Here is a 20,173-nt window from a genome sequence, read left to right on the forward strand (position 1 = left end):
TCTTCCGGATGTGGGGAGCTCCTCAGACAGATCTGTTTGCGACTCGTGAGAACGCACACTGCCCGTCGTTCTGAAGCCTCCAGTATCAGATGCAGGGAGCGTTGGGGGACGCGTTTCAGCTGTCCTAGAGTGACCATCTGCTTTACGCGTTTCCTCCCATACCCTTGATTCCTCGAGTTCTGAGGAAGATTCGCCAAGAACGGTCCCAAGTCTTATTAATAACCCCAGATTGGCCAAGAAGAGTGTGGTACACAGACCTTCTTCAACTCTCACTGCGCCCTTCGGTCCGTCTCCCTCACAGGGTAGACCTCCTCTCGCAGTTGCAGGTGCAGGTTCTACCCCCCGCCTCAAGATCCTGCCCCTACATGCCTTGAGATTGAATGGGGCAATCTGAGTTATTTTGCTGTCCCTCCAGAAGTGGTGGATGTTATCTTATCGGTCAGGCGACACTCCACCAAGACTGCCTATGCTGGTAGATGGGCGAATGTGGTGTGGAGAGAGACAAATTGATCCCTTAAAGGCCCATTTATCTAATATTTTGCAGTTTACACTTTCCTTGGCACAGAAAGATGGTGAAATTTTCAACAGTGAAAGACTATTTATCGTCACTATTGGCTTTCCTTTGCCTTCCTGATCAGCCTTCTTTATTTAAGTCCCCTTTAGTTCTTAGGTTCCTTAAAGGGATAACTACCAAGTTTCCTCCTACTCCATTTGTAATGCCTCAGTGGGATTTGAATTTAGTTTTGACTTTTTTGAGGGGTTCACCCTTTGAGCATATGCATACTTGCCCGTTGAGGCTTTTTGTTTTTAAGGCAGTTTTTCTAACAGCCATCACGTCGGCTAGACATGTGAGTGAGCTTGAGGCTCTTAGCGTGAAACCACCTTTTACTACCTTTCATGCTGACAAGGTGGTGCTGAGAATTAGGGCGGCTTTCCTTCCTAAGGTAATCATTCTCTTTCATCTGGGACAATCTATAACTCTACTGTCCTTTTACCCTCCTCCCCATCCATCAAAGGAGGAGGAAAGCCTGCATCGCTTGGATCCGAGAAGGGCCCTGAGCTTCACATAGAAAGGACGAGAGACTTCAGAATTGATGATCAGCTCTTCATTGCATATGTGGGCAAAATGAAGGGCAAAGCTATCCACAAGAGGACTCTTTCAAGGTGGACCATTCTGTGCATAAAGATTTGTGATTCGCTAGCAAAAAAGGTTCCCCCTGAGGGCATTAGGGCCCATTCCACCGGGCTAAGTCTGCCACTTCTGCTTTGGCTAGAGGTGTGCATGTTGCTGATATTTGTAAGGCAGCAACTTGGGCTTCGCTCCACACTTTCTCAAAGCATTATTGTTCAGACTCGGAAGATAGGAGGGATGGCCATTTTGGCTGTTCTATTTTGCAGGACTTCTTGGTTTGACCAGTCAGGCACCCACCTCAGAGAGCGGGACTGCTTTGGGATCTATTCATAAGGTGAGGAATTCACAGGTAGTTGTGCTTTTGAAGTCGGTATTCACCTGTTCGCCTCAAAGGCGCAGTAAAAAATGGTGAAACTGACATCAGCACGCCGGCAAGGACTTCTTATGGCTCTGATGACATCAGACAGAGTCATGTGTGGAGCCGTGCAATTGTGACGTCCTCGTCTACGTGGAGAGCTAGGAAAAAAGTTCTGTTGAATGCTGGCACATTGGGAGAATTCATACAGTGCGGAATCCGCAGCTAGCTACTGTAACCACCAGAAAAAGCATTACCGAAGGTAAGTAACTTGTTCATAAAGCTACACTTCCATTTTCACCGATGTGCTCCAAATCGAAGGGGTTATCGGCATTAAATGGAGCCAGTGACCTCCTGAAAGACTGCAGAAATCCTTTCTCTCATTCAAAAAAGGCTGCCAGCACTCAAGTTGTGCCGTACTGTGGGGGTGATTCTTACTTTGGCGGGCGGCGGAGGCCACCCGCCAAAGTAACCCCGTCAGAACACCGCACCGCGGTCGAAAGACCGCTGCAGTGATTCTGAGATTTGCCCTGGGCTGTCGGGCGGCCGCCAAAAGGCCGCCCGCCAGCCCAGGGCAAATCAACCTTCCCACTAGGATGCCGGCTCCGAATTGAACCGGCGGAGTGGGAAGGTGCGACGGGTGCAGTTGCACCCGTCGCGTATTTCAGTGTCTGCAAAGCAGACACTGAAATACTTTGCGGGGCCCTCTTACGGGGGCCCCTGCAGTGCCCATGCCATTGGCATGGGCACTGCAGGGGCCCCCAGGGGCCCCGCGGCACCCCCTACCGCCATCCTGTTCATGGCGGGATTCCCGCCATGAACAGGATGGCGGTAGGGGGTGTCTGAATCCCCATGGCGGCGGAGCGCGCTCCGCCGCCATGGAGGATTCAATGGGGCAGCGGTAAACCGGCGGGAGACCGCCGGTTTACCCTTTCTGACCGCAGCTGAACCGCCGCGGTCAGAATGCCCTCGGGAGCACCGCCAGCCTGTTGGCGGTGCTCCCGTGGTCGGTGACCCTGGCGGTCACCGGCCGCCAGGGTCAGAATGACCCCCTGTGTGTTTATTCTGTGCTTCCAATTTACTGCCTTGACGTGCTTGGCTGTTGTCACAGCCTTGTTCACAATACAGAGCGCCATATTGAAAGTACATTTTTAAAGTGCTTTAGTTCTCAAACCACCTTTCTAACATGATAGACACAAAAAACATACTATCATTAATGCAATAGTATTTCTCTTTCACCAATTATTCATCAACAAAAACATCTCAAATCATTATGCTGCCTAACTTCCAATTATTTATACATCAATTTTCTGGCAACCTTATTCTTATATAATCTCACTCTAGTGAGCACTTCATAAACAAATTATTACATCATTAAATGATTACAAATATTTATACTAGCTATCATTTACAATTCATAATACAAAATTGATTTTGGAAATTTTGTCACTTCACGGTCCTGCCCTAGTGGGCATTATCAGCTTGTGAAAATACTCATCTTTTAGTGTTTCTACATCATGTAATTGTGTTTAAGTGTTTTGGTGCACACTCATTTAGTATCACTCTTGCAGGTACTTCAGGCATGTGAAGAATATGTCATGAATGCCTCTTCATAGGTAGATGTATACTATAACATATGCCCTAAAGTAACTATAACTTGCTGTCCGGCCATACCAGTGTTGTCATCAGTGATGTAATTTCAGATGTTTAAGCCAGAAGAACACTGAAATTCATCAGTTATAGTTAAATGAAGTAACTGTAACTTGATCCCTGAAGTAACTATAACTTGCACCCTCACCATGCACTCCTTGTATCCTCATATATTACATCACTCATGACACGTTCAACCGCATTAATAACATCACAGATGACATCTGAAATGACATAATTGATGACAACACTGTGAATGGTGAGAGCTCGAGTTCTGATCACTTGCCAATCTCTGTGTTTTTTTGTTTAAAATGTTATGTTGCAACTGAACTTTTTACCTAACTATAGCATCACTTTAACCTTTTTTTTTTTTAGTTAGTTAGTTGGTTAGATAGATAGATAGATAGATAGATAGATAGATAGATAGATAGATAGATAGATAGATAGATAGATAGATAGATAGATAGATAGATAGATAGATAGATAGATATGGTTTCCCTCTTTGGGGTAAAAGAAAGAGACTTGGTTATGAAGCCTACCAGATAGACTGGCATGTGACATAGAACAAGACTCATTGTGATGCTGCAACATGACATAAAACCAGACAAACCACAGCCTGAACGGATTCAAGCTGCAGCCCTCATCAAGAGACCTTGAGGGCAGAGGGTGAGGATTGGAAATGAAATATAAGAGGATTTGAGAGATGAAGATAATTTGTTGGAGGAAACATGGGAAATAGAAGCATTTTTGAACAAGGGTGTCTTCCTTCAAAAAAGGGAGGGTTGACAAGTATGCCCAGGGAAGCACTGTAACATTGTCTACCACTATCACTCTCTAGCCTCCTTTACAGACAACTCTCTTGCTTTCAGTGTCCAAATGTCTCTTTTTACCCCATGCGTTCTCTTGCTTCCACACCCCAATGTGTTGTGCCTTATGCAGAACATTCATCTCCTGATGATATTCAGGTAGTTTCCATGCATGTCACTGATTTGCCCAGGGAAGGAGTGCTCTGTGAGCAGGTGTGTACTGAAGTGCTGTGTGTGCAGAGGACACCAGCCGCCTCCAGCCTTCCCTGACTTGCCTCAGGTGGCCAAATAGGTTAGGCTGCAGAGACCTTTTCTTGGCCTGGTTGAGATGAGATTAGTGTCAGGGAATGTTTAGATGATATCATGGCTTGGGCCACATCCCCAGAATCTGCCCCAATGTCTGTTGACTCGTAAAGTGACAGATATACCACCAGCTGTATTACGAGTTCCATAGGATATAATGGACTCGTAATACGGCTGGTGGTATATCCGTTGCTTTACCGTCACTTTTGGGACGGATTAACACCTCCTACAAAGTTATAATAACCCCCACTGTTTATGTGAATAGTGAACAAGTGGTAGACATAAAACATCTGCAGTATTTAGGTAATCATATAATAGCCAGGTGTGGGAGTGCCTAGTGTAGGAGACACTTATCTCCCAAGGACAAAGAGGACTGAAATTAAAAATATATCTGTGTTTTTGGTTGTTTAATACGCTTACTTAAAAATACTTGAGGGACTGGTCCTCATAGAGCCATGGTCCTCACGGTGATGTATTTGTGTGACTTTGTCAGAGTTTAGCAACACCAAGGGGACTGGTCTTGTCTGCCCAGTGTGGGTTAAACACAACTCCCCCCTCCCCCCCCCCCCCCCCACACACACACACCCCCACACACTTAAAATTTCAGGCACACAACTTGATCCTCACTTCTTCATGGTCAGAACCCTTTCTACTTCCACCAGTTCCCTATTGTGCCAAACCACCTTATAGTAGGGCACATTTTTTGTGGTAGATCTGCAACTCGGGCAGTGTGACTGAGAGAAGCAGGTTTTCTATGGGGTAGATGTGCCAGAAAAGATAGTGAACCATAATGGTGGGGTCTAGTGCAGAGCTGATTTGTCTGTGTCTTGATATGGAGATATCCTGATAAGGCTTAAGGAAACAGACCATCAGAAATGTGAGAAGCTAGGATAAGACAAGGGATTACAGGTACTAAAGGGAAAATATTGGAGGGGTTAATATGTACATTATGTACTGCTGGGTGGGAAAGTATTATACCACAACCCCAAGGTTGGGGTTACTTGTGGGGGCTGTGTGATAGCATGCTTTAACTTTGAATGTAATGAGAGCCAGTTGGCGCTTTGTGAGAGAGTGTTGAAAAATATGTGGATAGCTTTTGAAAGTCCTATGAATGGGTGATTGAAAACTATGTTAGGTTTGTTTAGCTATGCAAGTGTGATTAGGGCTATGTGATGGTCTGATAAATGTTATCTGAGGGCCTTTTGTAAGTTGTGCATAATGATTCTTTTCAACACCATTCCTTTTGTAGATGACAAGGGAAAGGACTCGCTGCGAGCTGGCAAACTGAACTTGGTGGACTTAGCTGGTAGCGAAAGGCAGTCAAAAACTGGTGCAACCGGGGAACGTTTGAAAGAAGCCACAAAAATAAACTTGTCCCTTTCTGCCTTGGGCAATGTCATCTCTGCCCTTGTGGACGGTAAATGCAAACACATTCCTTACAGGGACTCAAAGCTTACCCGCCTGCTGCAGGACTCACTTGGTGGCAACACAAAAACACTTATGGTGGCCTGTTTGTCCCCTGCCGACAACAATTATGATGAGACTTTGAGCACCTTACGCTATGCCAACCGAGCTAAGAACATCAAAAACAAACCGTGCATTAATGAGGACCCTAAAGACGCACTTTTGCGTGAATACCAGCAGGAGATCAAGAAGCTGAAAGAACTGTTAGCTAAACAGGCTACTGGAGTTAATTTGGAAGGTAAGTTTCACCAAGCTTGCAACATTTGTCTTTCACTCTGCAGTTCATGGATTGAATTTAGAGGGGCTAATGCTTTGGAAAGAGCATTTCATCTTTCAGCATTATCCAAGGTAGAAATGGTTGTGGGATTTTAAGAGGTCTTACTGATGCCTTAGCCTCAAAACTCTTAAAAAGCACCTCAAAGCTTTCACAACAGCAGTCTTGGCTTTATTAACACTGCATCCTTGACGAGTCCACTTCTACTCATTAACTATTTATTTCCCAATAAACTTAGTTCCTCTCCTGATCCTTCTTTGCTTTAATTATTGAATCTTGTTAAGCAAACTCCTTAAGCCTGCTTTGTTAGTGCACTTGCCTGGTTCATATTGCCTCAACCATTTGTGCCCCACTTTTACAAACTCCCAAGCATTGCCATAATTTCCTGGTTAACCATATTACAGATCATTGGGTTTCCCTTTCACAAATTCCATGAGCGGGAGTGAATTAAAAATGATAACCAGCAAGGGCAGCAAATCCTACATCTAACAGCACATATATTAAACAAAAAAATCACATCTCTAAAACTCTGCCTAAAATATACAGGAGGGGTGACAGAAATACATGTGTAGTAGCCCCCATCCATCATAAGGTCCTTCTAAGTTTAATGGACTGTCAGGTAAAATTTGGTACCGTCAGGCAAATGAAGACAGATGGAGGAAGTTGTAGAATGAACATTGCAGGTCTGTGCTTGTCTGATCTTGGCCGATCTCAGGATGGGTTTCTGGAGAAGCTATACATTTTACAAAAGAGCAAAAAGTACAGAGTAGTCTTGGATGATGTGGAATCACAAGGGAGGAGAGGAAGCTTACTCTTGATAAAACCTGGCTCAAGATGGGCAACCAAGGGTGTACAGAGATAAGCAGATAATGTGTAAGGAAGTTCCTGTGCTGTGAATTAACAACCATTTGAGATATGGTTCCATCATTAGAGTTGTTATTACTGGTAAATATGCCCGTAACGTGTCTATGCCCATATTGTGTCTATGGGCAGTTCTATGCGTTCTCTGAATCTGTTACATATATCAGGAGAGCAGGCCTTAACAACAGCCTTTCAGGACGCTGACATGCCTTCTGGATTGCTATACAATTCTGGCATGCATAGGCTAGTGCATAGCACTTTCCTATAGACTAGCCATAGGATCTTGACAACCTTCTGTAGTTCAAGGCAATCAGGACCAGACAGTTAAAGCTGTTTTCCTGGTTGGTCTATAATAAAAGCCCCAGTATCAAAGAACACAGTTTGGCAAAGTCCGAGATGTCATCAATACCAAACTCGACATGGCACAGATAGGTAAAGGAACTGGATGGAATTGCCAAGAGCCTGCTAAGAAATGCATTCTCTATTTTTTGCATGCCAGATTGGTCGGTAAAGCCCGAAAGACCTGCACCATTGTTGGCATTCAGGGTACATTTGGTCTTATAGAGAGATATCATTTCCTTTAAGGGTTTTGCCCTTGATTTGGGTGAAAATCGGAACAAAGGTCTAACACTCCTTGCAAATTCAGCTGTACTAGCCTTCTTTAGAAGCTGCCTGCTGTAAGGATCATCAAATAGGACCCCAAGGTATGGAAGGGTGGAAACTGTCTCGATCTTCTTGGCATTAATTTATTATACATGTCACTAAACGCTCTTGGGACCTTAAAACATTACATGAATGGAATGGTTGATAGATGGAGCTAGGCCATAAAGCTGGTAAACAGATCCAGCAATTTCTGTAAGCCAGTGGGGGCCTTGCTATCAACACCGCATAATCAGCATAATGCTGAAATTAGATGGACACGTACTTGGGGCATTACTGGAGTCTGTCAGATGTTTTTCTGGTTCGATAATGAAGCACATGCATAAGATTGGAGCATGCATACAACCCTGGTACACACACCTTTTGAAGCCTGAAAGGCGATGTCGTCTCACCATTATGGCCGTATCCCACACTAGCAGTAACATTTAATACTACTGTGTCAGGATACTCATTATAAAGAAGATAAGTCCCCACAACAAAAGCCACAATTTAAAAAGAAAATGGTGGCAGCACTGCCAATTAAAAATGCCAGTACACTTGAGAACATTGCTGAAGAACAAGACTTAGGCAGTGACACTGCTAGACAGCACAGCAGAAGTCACAATATGTCGCCAGAGACAGAAAGATCATCTGGATGTAACAGCAACTAGCGACTTTTTTGCAGTTGAGACTGCGGACGGGTGCGTTCTCCTACCCAACACGGTTTATGATTTAAATATCCAGACTGATGGAGACATAGAGCGCACTGTTAGTTTGATATTCTGGGATGAACTTAGCTGTGATATCCTGCTGACAGAGATGAAAGACACTACACCCAATTCGGTCATGATGTTCCATAATTTTGATGATGTTCCATAATTTTGATCGGTTGACACGATCAAAAGCTGAGCTAAGATTCATAAAGGCCAAATAAAAATAAGCTCTCTTCTAACTAGTTCTGCAACAACGCACGTTGACCATGCTCCTAGTAACACACTATACGGCAGACATGAGATCATGATATACATACAAGCAGCTTAAATCAAACCATCTAGCAACTTTCCTTGTGCAACGTCGCTTGAAGACAGTCAAGAGTTATTTCATCATCCCACACAGAGCACCATAGCAACTTGACAACCCCGTTCTTAGCATCCGAATCCAGAGTATCACGACCAGAGACATTTTAAGGCATGAGCAAAGTGAACAGTTGTCTTGAGCCATCACCTTCCAAGGGCCCCCCTAAGAAAGTGAATTTTCTGTCTCACTTATGTGTATATTTGTATCCTAAACTTCAACATATACTTCAAAATTGAGCTTCAATGAGCAAAAAATGGGAGTTATAACATATAAAGTGGTTCCAAACAGGGGACCTATACATATATTTTGCCCTGCCCCCAAAATCTTGAAGATGACACTGATCAAGACAGCATTGTTTCTTGACAATTAACTATACAATGTGACTAATCAACAGTATTTGATTTGTTTAACCGCTACAGAAACGGTTAGCTGGTGTAGGAATAGAGGAAAGCCCCTGACCAAATGAAATTGAGAGGAGGCTATTATCGCTGAACACAGACTCATGTACTGTGTAATACGAAATAGACCAATTAAGTTCACATGAGAACAATAATGCTGTAGTGCCCCCTGCAGTGAGAGTGCAGATTAGAGAATGTCTGAAGCAAATTCCAGGTTGTACTTGGCCACAAGTAAGTTCAAGGCGACACCATAAGCAGAATGAGAGTAATGTGTCTAGAAAATTAACGAAACCACAGGATGTGACTGATAGAAAACTGACAAAGTTGAATCCCCACTCAAATTATAGGGACATCAGTTTTTTTTACTATGAATGAAATTTTCAATCACCAAACTCAGCGAGGTGATCACATCTGTATCACGAGGGTCAAAATTGTTGATAAATTATTGATCAGTTTATCAATAAAAATCTGTGGATTTTGACATGGATCCATACATTGATGATCCTTCACTACAGAAGGTACCGGAAGAGGAGTACACGTCTAAAGACAGGTCTTTGCACATGATTTTAGAAAACATGAATGTTGGGATGGCCAAGAGGCACTGGTGGCTGGATAAGTGGTATTATTCCTTGCTTCTCAACCCTCTGGGAGATCAAACATTCTGAGGGAGACTGGCCTAATATAGGCCACCTTGGAAATCTATGTTCATTGATAATCTAGACACTTAACAGCAAATATAATTGTTTGTGGTACCAGAACATTAAGTAACAGGAGAAACTACGCTTAATTCACAGCTTCTCCAATAGACAGAGGTTCCCCTTTTACATATATTCTGGCAACAATCCTATCCTCCATGAGTTAAAGTGGATCGTCTTACAAATGCAGTGCTACATAATTAGTATCTGAGATTGGTTCTGGAATTATTAAATCAAGTGAAAGTTGGAGAAAACCAAGGTAACACTAATTGATGGCACGCTGGTGCCTCATTGTCATCAGTTACCACATTTGGACCTCTTGAGGTGGCTTACGGCCACATTCATGAATATAGTGGCTCATGAACTCCGTTTGGTACCACTGGTTGTTGCTTTGATGTCTTCCTGTTTTCATCAATTCCCACTCCCAAAAAGATTATTTATTACCCTGCTTTGTTTCCTTGCAGATTGTCTGCAGTAAGAGCACTTGCAGGAAGATCCAAGGTGGATTACAGTAATGGCTTTCATTTCAGACTTTCTAAATCCCTCCTTTACCATTCTCAGATCATATCGAATGTGGCTAACCACCAGATGTGTGTTGCTCTATAATACAACAGTATGACTCTTGATTTGAGGATGTTGTGTTGATCTCATCGCCACCTCAATATCAAGATGTTGCACTTTCCTTATCGTTCAGGGAGGGTGAACTAATTCCTTATATCACTTTATGATTAGACCAACTTTATTACTTGACAGTACAGACATCAAAAGGTCTGGCTGTGGCAGCTCATTTATTTAACTCTGCCGTCTTGAATGCTTTGCCACTAGACCTTTCCTTGATCACATCTCATGCTCTTTTTTTGTAAACATCTGAAACCTTTTTTTTAGATTTATCTTAATAGGCTGTGATTCATTTGAGGCTGTACTGTTTTGCTTTGGTTTTGGGATTCTCTTATATAACTGCAAGGAAGCCCCATGCATTTATGAGCGCAATAAAAGCAGTTCTGCTACATAAATACTGTCTATTGAAGATCCCATATTGGGGGACTAAATGTCACTTATCTAGACAAGATATGTCCAGCTTTGGTATCATCCATAACATTCACAGATTACAGCTGTTCTTCACCCTGACACCGTCAGTGTCATGCCCACCACATTCTTGTTCCGAAAAGAAAACTTATGGCAGAGAGAGGTGTACTTCATATCCTTTGTGACATTACCGGGTGGCAAGGTCATTTGACCCCAGTTACTTAGCAAAGCAGGTTAAACTATGTAATAAATCAAATGTGTCAAGAACACAGAAAACATGTTGCAAGTAGCTTTTACAAATGAGAACCTTTTGACCACACAGGAATTTAAAATGTGCACTCTTTGACAAAGTGAAGCTTTACAGAGTTGAGACAGGTTGGGCGTGCGTGATATCTCAAAACAAGCCTTTGGTTTTCTCCAACAATTTTTTATTTCCAACACCCACCAGCGGTTCCCGAGATCCTGCCCAGAAAGAAGTAGCTGTTTTCTCTGAGTTAGCACACCTTGTGTGGTACCTGTAGATGAAAACAGTCATATTGGTGGAATAACTAAAGAAGTATTTTTGTATGATCTAAAATATAATCCATAAGAGTATTGGTGGGACAGAAGAGGCCATATATTCCCGGAGTGGTGTAACTCAATTCATCTATGTATTTTCCTCGATTACTACTTGCAAGTTGAGTTGTCCTGAAGCTAAAGATGCAAGAGCGAGTCATGGGGGTCTGGATTAAAAGCCAAAATGCAGTTCTGGGAATAAATGACATAACTATAAATGGAATTTAGTATGTGAAAATGCTGATTTGACTGCATCTTCTTTAATGTATTCATTACTTTGTTCATATCATATCTAGTTAGAAGTTCATAATCCACTCTAAACTTCATACCTCTAATCTTCCAGACCCATGTGTAGTGTGTGTACTTCATCCAACTTCCTCATGCACTATTAAGAGGGGGCTGAGCGCAAATTAAAGATCTACTATTACACTTAATCACACCATCCCTGCATCATGAATAGATTTATTCATGGTATAGTTTCCTGGAGAAACAGGTTTCTGTATGCTAATTTGTCCGAGGAGGTTGTGTGTGAAGAAGGACACTGAAATACCTAATGTGAGAAAATCTTAAAGATGTACAGGAAGCATAATGTTCTTAGATGAGAATGAGAGATATTTTATAGAATAATTACTATCAGTGAGAAGCTGTACACTGTCTTGTGCACTGTTAAGGAGGTGACGCACGCTTCATTTGTCAGTTTCCATGGCCTACAGGAAGATACTCAATACTAAGATCTGTGTAAGCAGAATTTATAACTGAAAAGTTTCCGACAAACTAAAAAAAAACAGCATTACTTAAAATCAATAAGCACCAGAGTGCAAATAAAATGTTGTTTCAACAAAGCTTATGAAGACGTTTTGAGTCCGTGCACAATAGTTATTTTTGAATTTTTTTAAATGTAAAGTTTGTTTTATGCCGTATGCTTAAACCTCAGAAATATGCTACATTTGTGTTTTGCCAGTTGAACAGCTTTGTTCTGTATATTGCCATTATAATGTTGTATAGTGTAGCCCTCATTTTGAATGGTTATCTTTTTCTCTTGGTTGATCATGTTGGCAAAACAGGATTTGATATTTTATGTCAAAACTGAGAGCAAGCAGTGGCTACATGTTGTTGAATCTAAAACGATCCAGGTTGGAAACGATGAGGATCTTAATGGTCTACGTTTAAGGCCACATCACCTCCATCTGGGCGTTGGACTGGCTTGAAATGGCACTGAGGTTTTGTGGTGGGCTGCCTGTATTGCTCCTCCATTCCTTTGAATACATGCTCACCATTACCTACAAAGAGCTGTAAAGTCTGATATCTTTCCTAAAAGAGTCCCATTTACCAACAAAGCCTTATATTTTCTCTGAAAGACCAAAACTAACTATCAAACAACTAGTCAAACTACACAGTATCCCACCAGCCTCAATGACATTAATGCAACATACTAAATTCTCTGTGACACCACCAAGCAACATCACCTTGAATGCTGGGATTTTTTAGCCATATTTTCAATTTCAAAGCAAATTGAAAGTTCCTAAAGTCCAAGTTGTTAACTTTAAAGCTGGGGCCGTCTGAAAATGTAACACATAACCTAAGCCCACTTTTTAAGTGTGCAGACCCCTGTACCGGCCTCCGCAGCTTTACACAGCCCCACATCCCTAAACAAGTTGCTCATTACTCAGAAGGAGTTTTCTAATTCTGTTGATTTGTACAGTTATTTTTCTAGAGCAACTGTTTTAACTTTATAGCATTCCACTTGACGTACGAATAGAAGAGGGTTGACCCTGTAGAGTTTTTTGTTATGTTTTGTACCACAAGGATCTGCCATACAGCTATACCTGCCAGTCTCTCCTAAGATGTTTAGGAAAAAGTGAGACAAAACCCAGTAACTCCAGGACTCAGGTATATAAATATAAAGTTTTAAGGCCCCGAGGGGGAAGTGTAGCCCTTAACTTCCATGGCAAGAGTTTGTGATCCTGGTATACAAACAAGGTTAGCCTAACTTTTATTCAAACATTTCATCATGAGTAAAATCGTGAATAAATCTATTAAGGTGGTGTTAAGATAACAGAGCAGTGAACATGATTAATGTGACAAAACGGTGCCAGGTGTTATATACAATATATACAAAATTGTGGTTAAAAATGTAGAGATCTTCAAAAAGACCCCTTCAATCCAGGTGTCCAGAAGTCACTTATCACATCACAATATTCCACAATAAATGATGTCGACGTTTAAACCCCACATATAAGAACCAATCATTTGAGGGTCATCATCAGGACAGAAGTCATATTTTTTATGTAGCACCTAAAAGGAACCGAAAAAACGTTTATCAGCCTTCTCACTTGTACGAACAATATTTCGGTAAACAGTAAACGGATAACTCTCCAGTTCTTGACCACTTGCCCTCAAAACAGAGGATATGGAGACTTTTAATGTGACTTTCTTTTTGCTGTATCCTATTCACAGTAAATATTTCCCCTAATCGAAAAAATATAACAATAGGGCCTTTTAGTATCTACAAAGGTCAAATCTTTCCATAGACACCAAAACAGACGGACCAGGGTTAGAAAATAAAACTTTTCATAAAGACTCACCCTAAATCCAAAATCATGTCCACTCTTATTTTAATGGCAAATGCTGAGTCTCCCTGATGCGGATTTTCCTTTTCACATCCATGAGGAATTGCTTCTCTAATGCAGAATTAATCATGCAGCAAATCTGAAAACACAAGTCAAGAAACGTTTTATAAGTTACAAATGACCTAGCGCTGCTTACAACCAAATACCGAATGTAAAAAGGTCACAAAACCTAATTGCCGCCTTTATGATCTTCCTGGCCACAAATATCCAATAGACCACTGTGGCCCTACTGTCGAAAACTTCATACCTAGGATAAGAAGGACATAAACTACCCTCTTTCACACTTAACTAAACAGGCAAATATCACTCTGTTACTCCATTGTAACTATCAGTGCAAACAAAGGCATACAGATTACCAGCACTCAATCAATCTGAGTGAAAAACGCAGCCATGCGCACCTCTCGGAGGCATTCCAGAAAAACACCACATCAGAAATATATAGCAAGCACAGTGTCCACCTATCTCCATCAGCGTAAGATTACTTATAGTGGTATCGACCCTGTTTGAAAAACCTTGTAATGGCAACACTTAAATATAATGTCATTAACTTACACTGAGAACAGAATACTGCCAGCCATTCTTTCTTAACACCAAAGTTTAACCATTTTGGCACATCAAGGGCAATAAATCTCATTGAAGCTCAAGTACTCGTTTTATGCATCATTAAAAAATCCCAGTTTGTCTCTCTAGTTTACAAAATGCAACACTGCCAACGGTAGTTAATAGATCGTATCCATAAAACAAAAACAAAACCACAACCAGAACTTAATCACCGGAGAGGGACGCAACTCGCATCTTTCCAGCCTCACCGAAACAACCTACCAATATAGATTTGGAGGCACGTAACATTCAGGAGATGGTAGGGAGCGCCCTCTGCTGTCCATAAAAAATCATCAAAAGTCAAGACGAACGAAAAACAGAAAAACAAACCTTTCAATAGAAGATCACACCGTTAAATAAATCTCTTAACAACAAACACATTTTTCCAACGCAAAAGTTATGTTTTTGGTTACTGATTCATGTGAGAAATGCCTTTCAAAATGAGAAACACACGTTTTGTCATGAATAAACCTTTCCTCATATGGACTCCAATAGAAATATGTATGACTTATCAGCACGATATAGAATTAAGTTTTGTTGTAGTTAGACAAACCTACCAGTTTGAAAAAATTAGTTTGAAAAAAATTAAATGAAACATTGCATATTTACCACAGAAGGAAAATGAATAAAGTGTGTAGGGCAATTAATAAATGGACCGTAAATAGACCATAAATACATATATCAAAAACTGTAAAGTTCTTCCTCAGTTTCTCATATAAGAGTATAAACTGTTAGGTTTGTGCAGTTTATATTTCTAAAATTTCATTAGCAAGAGATTTCGCAAACATGAATGCTCTGTTAATAATTGATAGTTCAAAAATGTGAACCAATGACTCACAGCTTGTGAGCTGTAAAGCAGTGACATGGCACCAACCGTTTTACAGTCCATTCACACACCTGTCATACGTGACACATACAAGACAAGTCATGCTGCCAGTTGCGGGCCCTGCACATTACAACACTCACATCAACAGACAGCGCCATTTAAGGGCCCATCACTTTCATATGGGTGACGGAGTGTGTGGTCTGCACACATCAACAGACAGTGCCTTTTACGGGCCCATCACTTTCATACAGCTGACAGAGTGTGTGGACTGACATTTGGTTAGCAGTGTGTGCTGTGATCAGCAGCAAATCACTACCTACACAATGCCGGCCAAGCACCGATCCATGCACACCACTAACAACTGCCAGTCCACGCACACCACCAAACAAAATAGAAAACACAAACCAATTGTAAGTAAATACAAAACTACAAACACAACAGCCCTAACTAAATGCATCACACTAATGGCAACCGTGAAACAGAATGAAAAATACAAAACGATACAGACCAAGCAGTTCACGTTTACACTCACTGTTGCTCCCAAAAACTCTTTTCCATGTGGTACTGTCTAAAACATGGGGGCCCACACAGCCCAGGTTTAGAAGAAATAGTACATACGAGTCTATTTCCGAATATCTCTTCACATACAGAATGTACATTTCCTACTGGGAAAGTCTTTCTTCGGCATGGGAGGAATGTGATCAGCAAAGTGACAGTCTTTCAATCTAACCACATCCTCCTTCTCTCCATCTCTAGTAACACTTGCCTGTTCCACTGCAACAGTGATGCCTATCACAGACTCCTGAGACTGAACAAATGTCTTCTTTGACTCTGGAGAACAATCCTTGATCACCAAAGAAGCATTAAATGTTGCTAAGTGGAAAAGATGGATAGCCAACTTCTTATACCAAATGTAAACCTGTCAGAGTCACCAGATCCTCGGGGTCTGTGCATGTTCCCAACACTTCCACCACAAGACAGTTCCAATACTCTGATTAGATTTATCACAGAGTCTAAGAGAGTCCAAGTGGGGAAAAGGGGATTAGGATGGGAACAGCTGGGAAGGAGACCTGTAGGAAGCAAAAGGTTAAAACACAACATCAAAATTACATCTCATGAAATCAGTACCATGCTACAACTCTAAGCTTCGTCTTTTCCGAAAAACATGAACAACCCTAGAATAGTCCTAAAACTGACTAGGCTTTAGATGACCGAATACCTGAGGAGGAAACAGGAAAAGTTAAATAGGACTTTCAGATTCGAGTACTTTCTTTAGCATGAGAATCAGGAAACACTCTGTGCAATTTCTAAACAACCATATGAATCTCCTTTTAAGAATGCATATCAGGAACACATAGCATTACATCTAGAACTCTGGTATTGTTGTGTTCATCTCAGAAAAAACATTGGGAAGTGAATTGCGCACATTGCAGATTTTTATATGAGTATTAAACACCATAAAGGATTGTGCACCATGAAATCACACAACGTAGATTCAAGGAATAAATCACGCAACGTGTCAACTTGAAATGCTACCAAGAAAATGTCTTAGAATAGTAGCGCACAGTAATTTACATTATTTATACACGAGGAAAGAATTGCACGTCTTGCCGATTCAAATGCCACCATACAAATGCCAAGAAATGGTAGCGCACAATGAACAACATGAAAAGCACTCAGGGAAAGAATTGCGCGTCTTGTCGATTCAAATGCCACCATGCAAACGGCAAGAAATGGTAGCGCACAATGAATAACATGAAAAAAACACTCAAGGAAAGAATCGCGCGTGTTGCCGATTCGAATGCCACCATGTAAATGCCAGAAAATGGTAGCGCACAATGAACAGCATGAATTACACACGAGAAGTGAATCGCACGTTTCGCCGATTCGAATGCCACCATGGAAATGTCAAGAAAAGGTAGTGCGCAATGAACAACAAAGTTAAATGCTCATGAAACGAGTTGCACGTCTTGCCAACTCGTAAACATCATGTAAATGTCAAGAAATATCAGCGCGCAATATACAACAATGTAATAACAAAGTCAAATCTTTATGGAATAAATTGCGCGTCCTCCCTATTTGCAAACCACCATACAAACGTCAAAAAATGGCAGCGCACAAGTAATCTGTTATTCATTTAAGAATTAAAATCAAGAATATGAAAATTCTCAATTACGGTGTTGGAAAAATGTCCAAACACCGTCTTTCCGCCTGTAAACAGTGATCACCAATGAGAGATAAGTGCAGAAGACTGGAAAATCCAAATAGGCAGCCGGGACAGGAGCTCAGGAAGAAGCTGCTGCTCTGCACCGGGACCTCTGAATAGTGAGCACTGAAAGTTGGGCTGACTCTCTTTTATAGAGTCTTGGCCCAGCCTAGAACCACGCCCAGGCATGTTGCAGGGAAAGTCTCTAGAAGGCCCTGGAAAGGGACCACACCCTAACACACTCTGAATGTCTGCAGCAATACATTGCAAATGTACAGTATTTATAAGCACCTTAAAAATGAACCTTTTGGATGGAATTCTGCAATGCAAAAGGTTAAACAATAACATATCATCACAATGCATGAATTACATTATCTTGCAAGTGTTGGGTTTTTGCATTCTAGATGCCCGTAGAGCGCGCACTGTCCTGGTGTTGACAGTACTCCCCTCTCCCAGGCGCGCTCTAGGGCCTGGTTTATCTGGATTGAGACGATGAAAGCGTCTCACAAGTACTGGAGCATGAACATCAGATGCGGAAACCCATGAATTACTTTCAGGGCCATAACCTTTCCATGAGATTAAGTACCATAGGTTACGCCCTCTCAGTTTAGAGTCCAACACTTTCTTGACTTCATATTCTTCTTCCCCCTGTACTAGAACAGGAGCTGGATGAGGGTGGACCTTTTGTACTGCCTTTTTTAAGAGGGAAGTATGGAACACTGGATGAATCCGTAATGATTTTGGCAATTGTAGTTTATAGGTCACAGGATTGATTTGCTGAAGAACAGTGTAAGGACCTATAAATTTGGGGTTGAACATGTGCTTCTTCTTGAAGTCTATATGTTTTGTGGAAAGCCACACTTTGTCACCAGGTTGATACTGCGGTCCCTCACAATGTTTCTTGTCATAATGCTTTTTGTATTTTTTTTTGGCTTTTTCTAAATGTTGTTGAATCGATTTCTGAGTTTGATGCAAATGTTGAATGATTTCTGACACAGCTGGAGTGAGAGAACTTTCTTGAGGAATTGTGATGGGCAAGGTGTCAGGATGATAGCCAAACAAACCAAAGAAGGGTGTAACACCAGTAGAAGTGTGGAATGAGTTGTTGTAGGCTAACTCAGCTAACCAGAGCATTGATGTCCATGAATTAAGTGATTTTTCAGCGTAAGCACGTAGGTATTGCTTCAAAGTCTGATTTAGTCTCCCCGTTTGACCATCTGTTTGAGGATGGTGGCTAGTACATAGGGTAGATGTCACTTGGAGTGTTTTACACCATGTCTTCCAGAAGTTGGAGGCAAATTGCGATCCCCAATCGGAGAGGATCACTTTTGGCAGTCCATGATAACGAACCACTCTATTCAGTAAGATAGTTGCCAGTTCACTAGAGGTGGGTAATTTCTTACAGGCAATGAAATGTCCATATTTCGTGAGACTATCTACTACCACCAGAATTACTTAATGCTGTTGAACCACTGGCAGACCTGTAATAAAGTCTAAAGAGATGTGTTCCCACGGACGACTTGGAGTTGGGAGTGGGTGTAACAACCCTTTCGGTTTTGAATGACCTTTTTTTTAGTGCGAGCACAGACTTCGCAGTTGTTTACCATTGTTTTTACATCCTTTGTTAAGGTAGGCCATCAAATATAGCGTTGGATTAATTCAAGAGTTTTAGGAGTACCAGGGTGACCTGCTGTAGGTATAACATGCAACCAAAGAAACACTATCTTGCGAAGTTTGGTAGTGGGCACGAACAAACGAGCATCGTGAAAGGGTAATCCTTGCTTGATTGATCTTTTCGGATCTGCTTGGGCCCACGCCTGCCATTTTTCAACAGTGAATGAATTGCGGATGTCTTCAAAGAAATCTTCTGTTTTTATGATACATAGGACCTTGTCAGGAGCAATGATAGCTCTGGAGGTTTGAACTGCAGGCAATGTGGTAGACTCTCGGCGGGACAAGGCGTCTGCTTTGCGATTATCTTTACCAGGCCGGAAGGTTACCACAAAATCAAACTCGGCAAAAAACAGCATCCAGCGTAATTGCCGAGGAGTCAAAAGTCTGGCAGAACTCATGAATTGAATATTGCGATGATCAGTATATACTGTGACAGTATATTTAGCTCCCAACAAATGATGTCTCCATTCTTTAAAGGCGTCACGAATCGCCAGAAGCTCTTTTTCAGCAATGACATAGTTCTATTCGGCTTCGTTCAACTTCCGAGACATGTAAGCTACAGGATGAAGCTGACCAGTATCTTTGTTTCGTTGTGACAAGACTGCTCTTATCGCCACATCTGAAGCATCAGCTTTCACTATGAAAGGTCGATCCGCATCTGGATGAGTCAAGACTGGGGCAGTGGAGAAAGCTTCTTTCAAAGTTGAAAAGGCTTGGTCTGCTTCTGGGGACCATACACATTTTTCTTTCTTTCTTAATAACTTAGTAATTGAAACCACTGTCTGGGAGAAATGATTGATGAACCTCTGGTAAAAATTTGCAAAGCCCAGGAAACATTGTACATCACGAACAGTCTTTGGGATGGGCCATTCAGATACAGCTTTTACTTTCCTTTCTGACATCACCATACCTTGAGGGGTAAGGATAACCCCTAAAAACTCAACTGTGGTAACATGAAACTCACACTTGGTTAGCTTGCAATATAAATGGTGTTTACGAAGG

The 20,173-nt window shown here is 41.7% G+C and overlaps 1 protein-coding gene across 2 annotated transcripts in view; it reads left to right on the forward strand.

Moving 5' to 3' along the window:
- The window catches only part of KIF17 (kinesin family member 17), a 360,746-nt gene that overhangs the window by 170,577 nt on the left and 169,996 nt on the right, over positions 1-20,173 (forward strand). For both annotated transcript variants that reach the window (XM_069240033.1, XM_069240034.1), the window contains exon 5: positions 5,496-5,948. In XM_069240033.1, the coding sequence (XP_069096134.1) occupies positions 5,496-5,948 (453 nt within the window). The remainder of the gene's footprint in view (positions 1-5,495; positions 5,949-20,173) is intronic.

Source organism: Pleurodeles waltl, chromosome 6, assembly GCF_031143425.1.
Source record: "Pleurodeles waltl isolate 20211129_DDA chromosome 6, aPleWal1.hap1.20221129, whole genome shotgun sequence".
NCBI lineage: Eukaryota > Metazoa > Chordata > Amphibia > Caudata > Salamandridae > Pleurodeles > Pleurodeles waltl.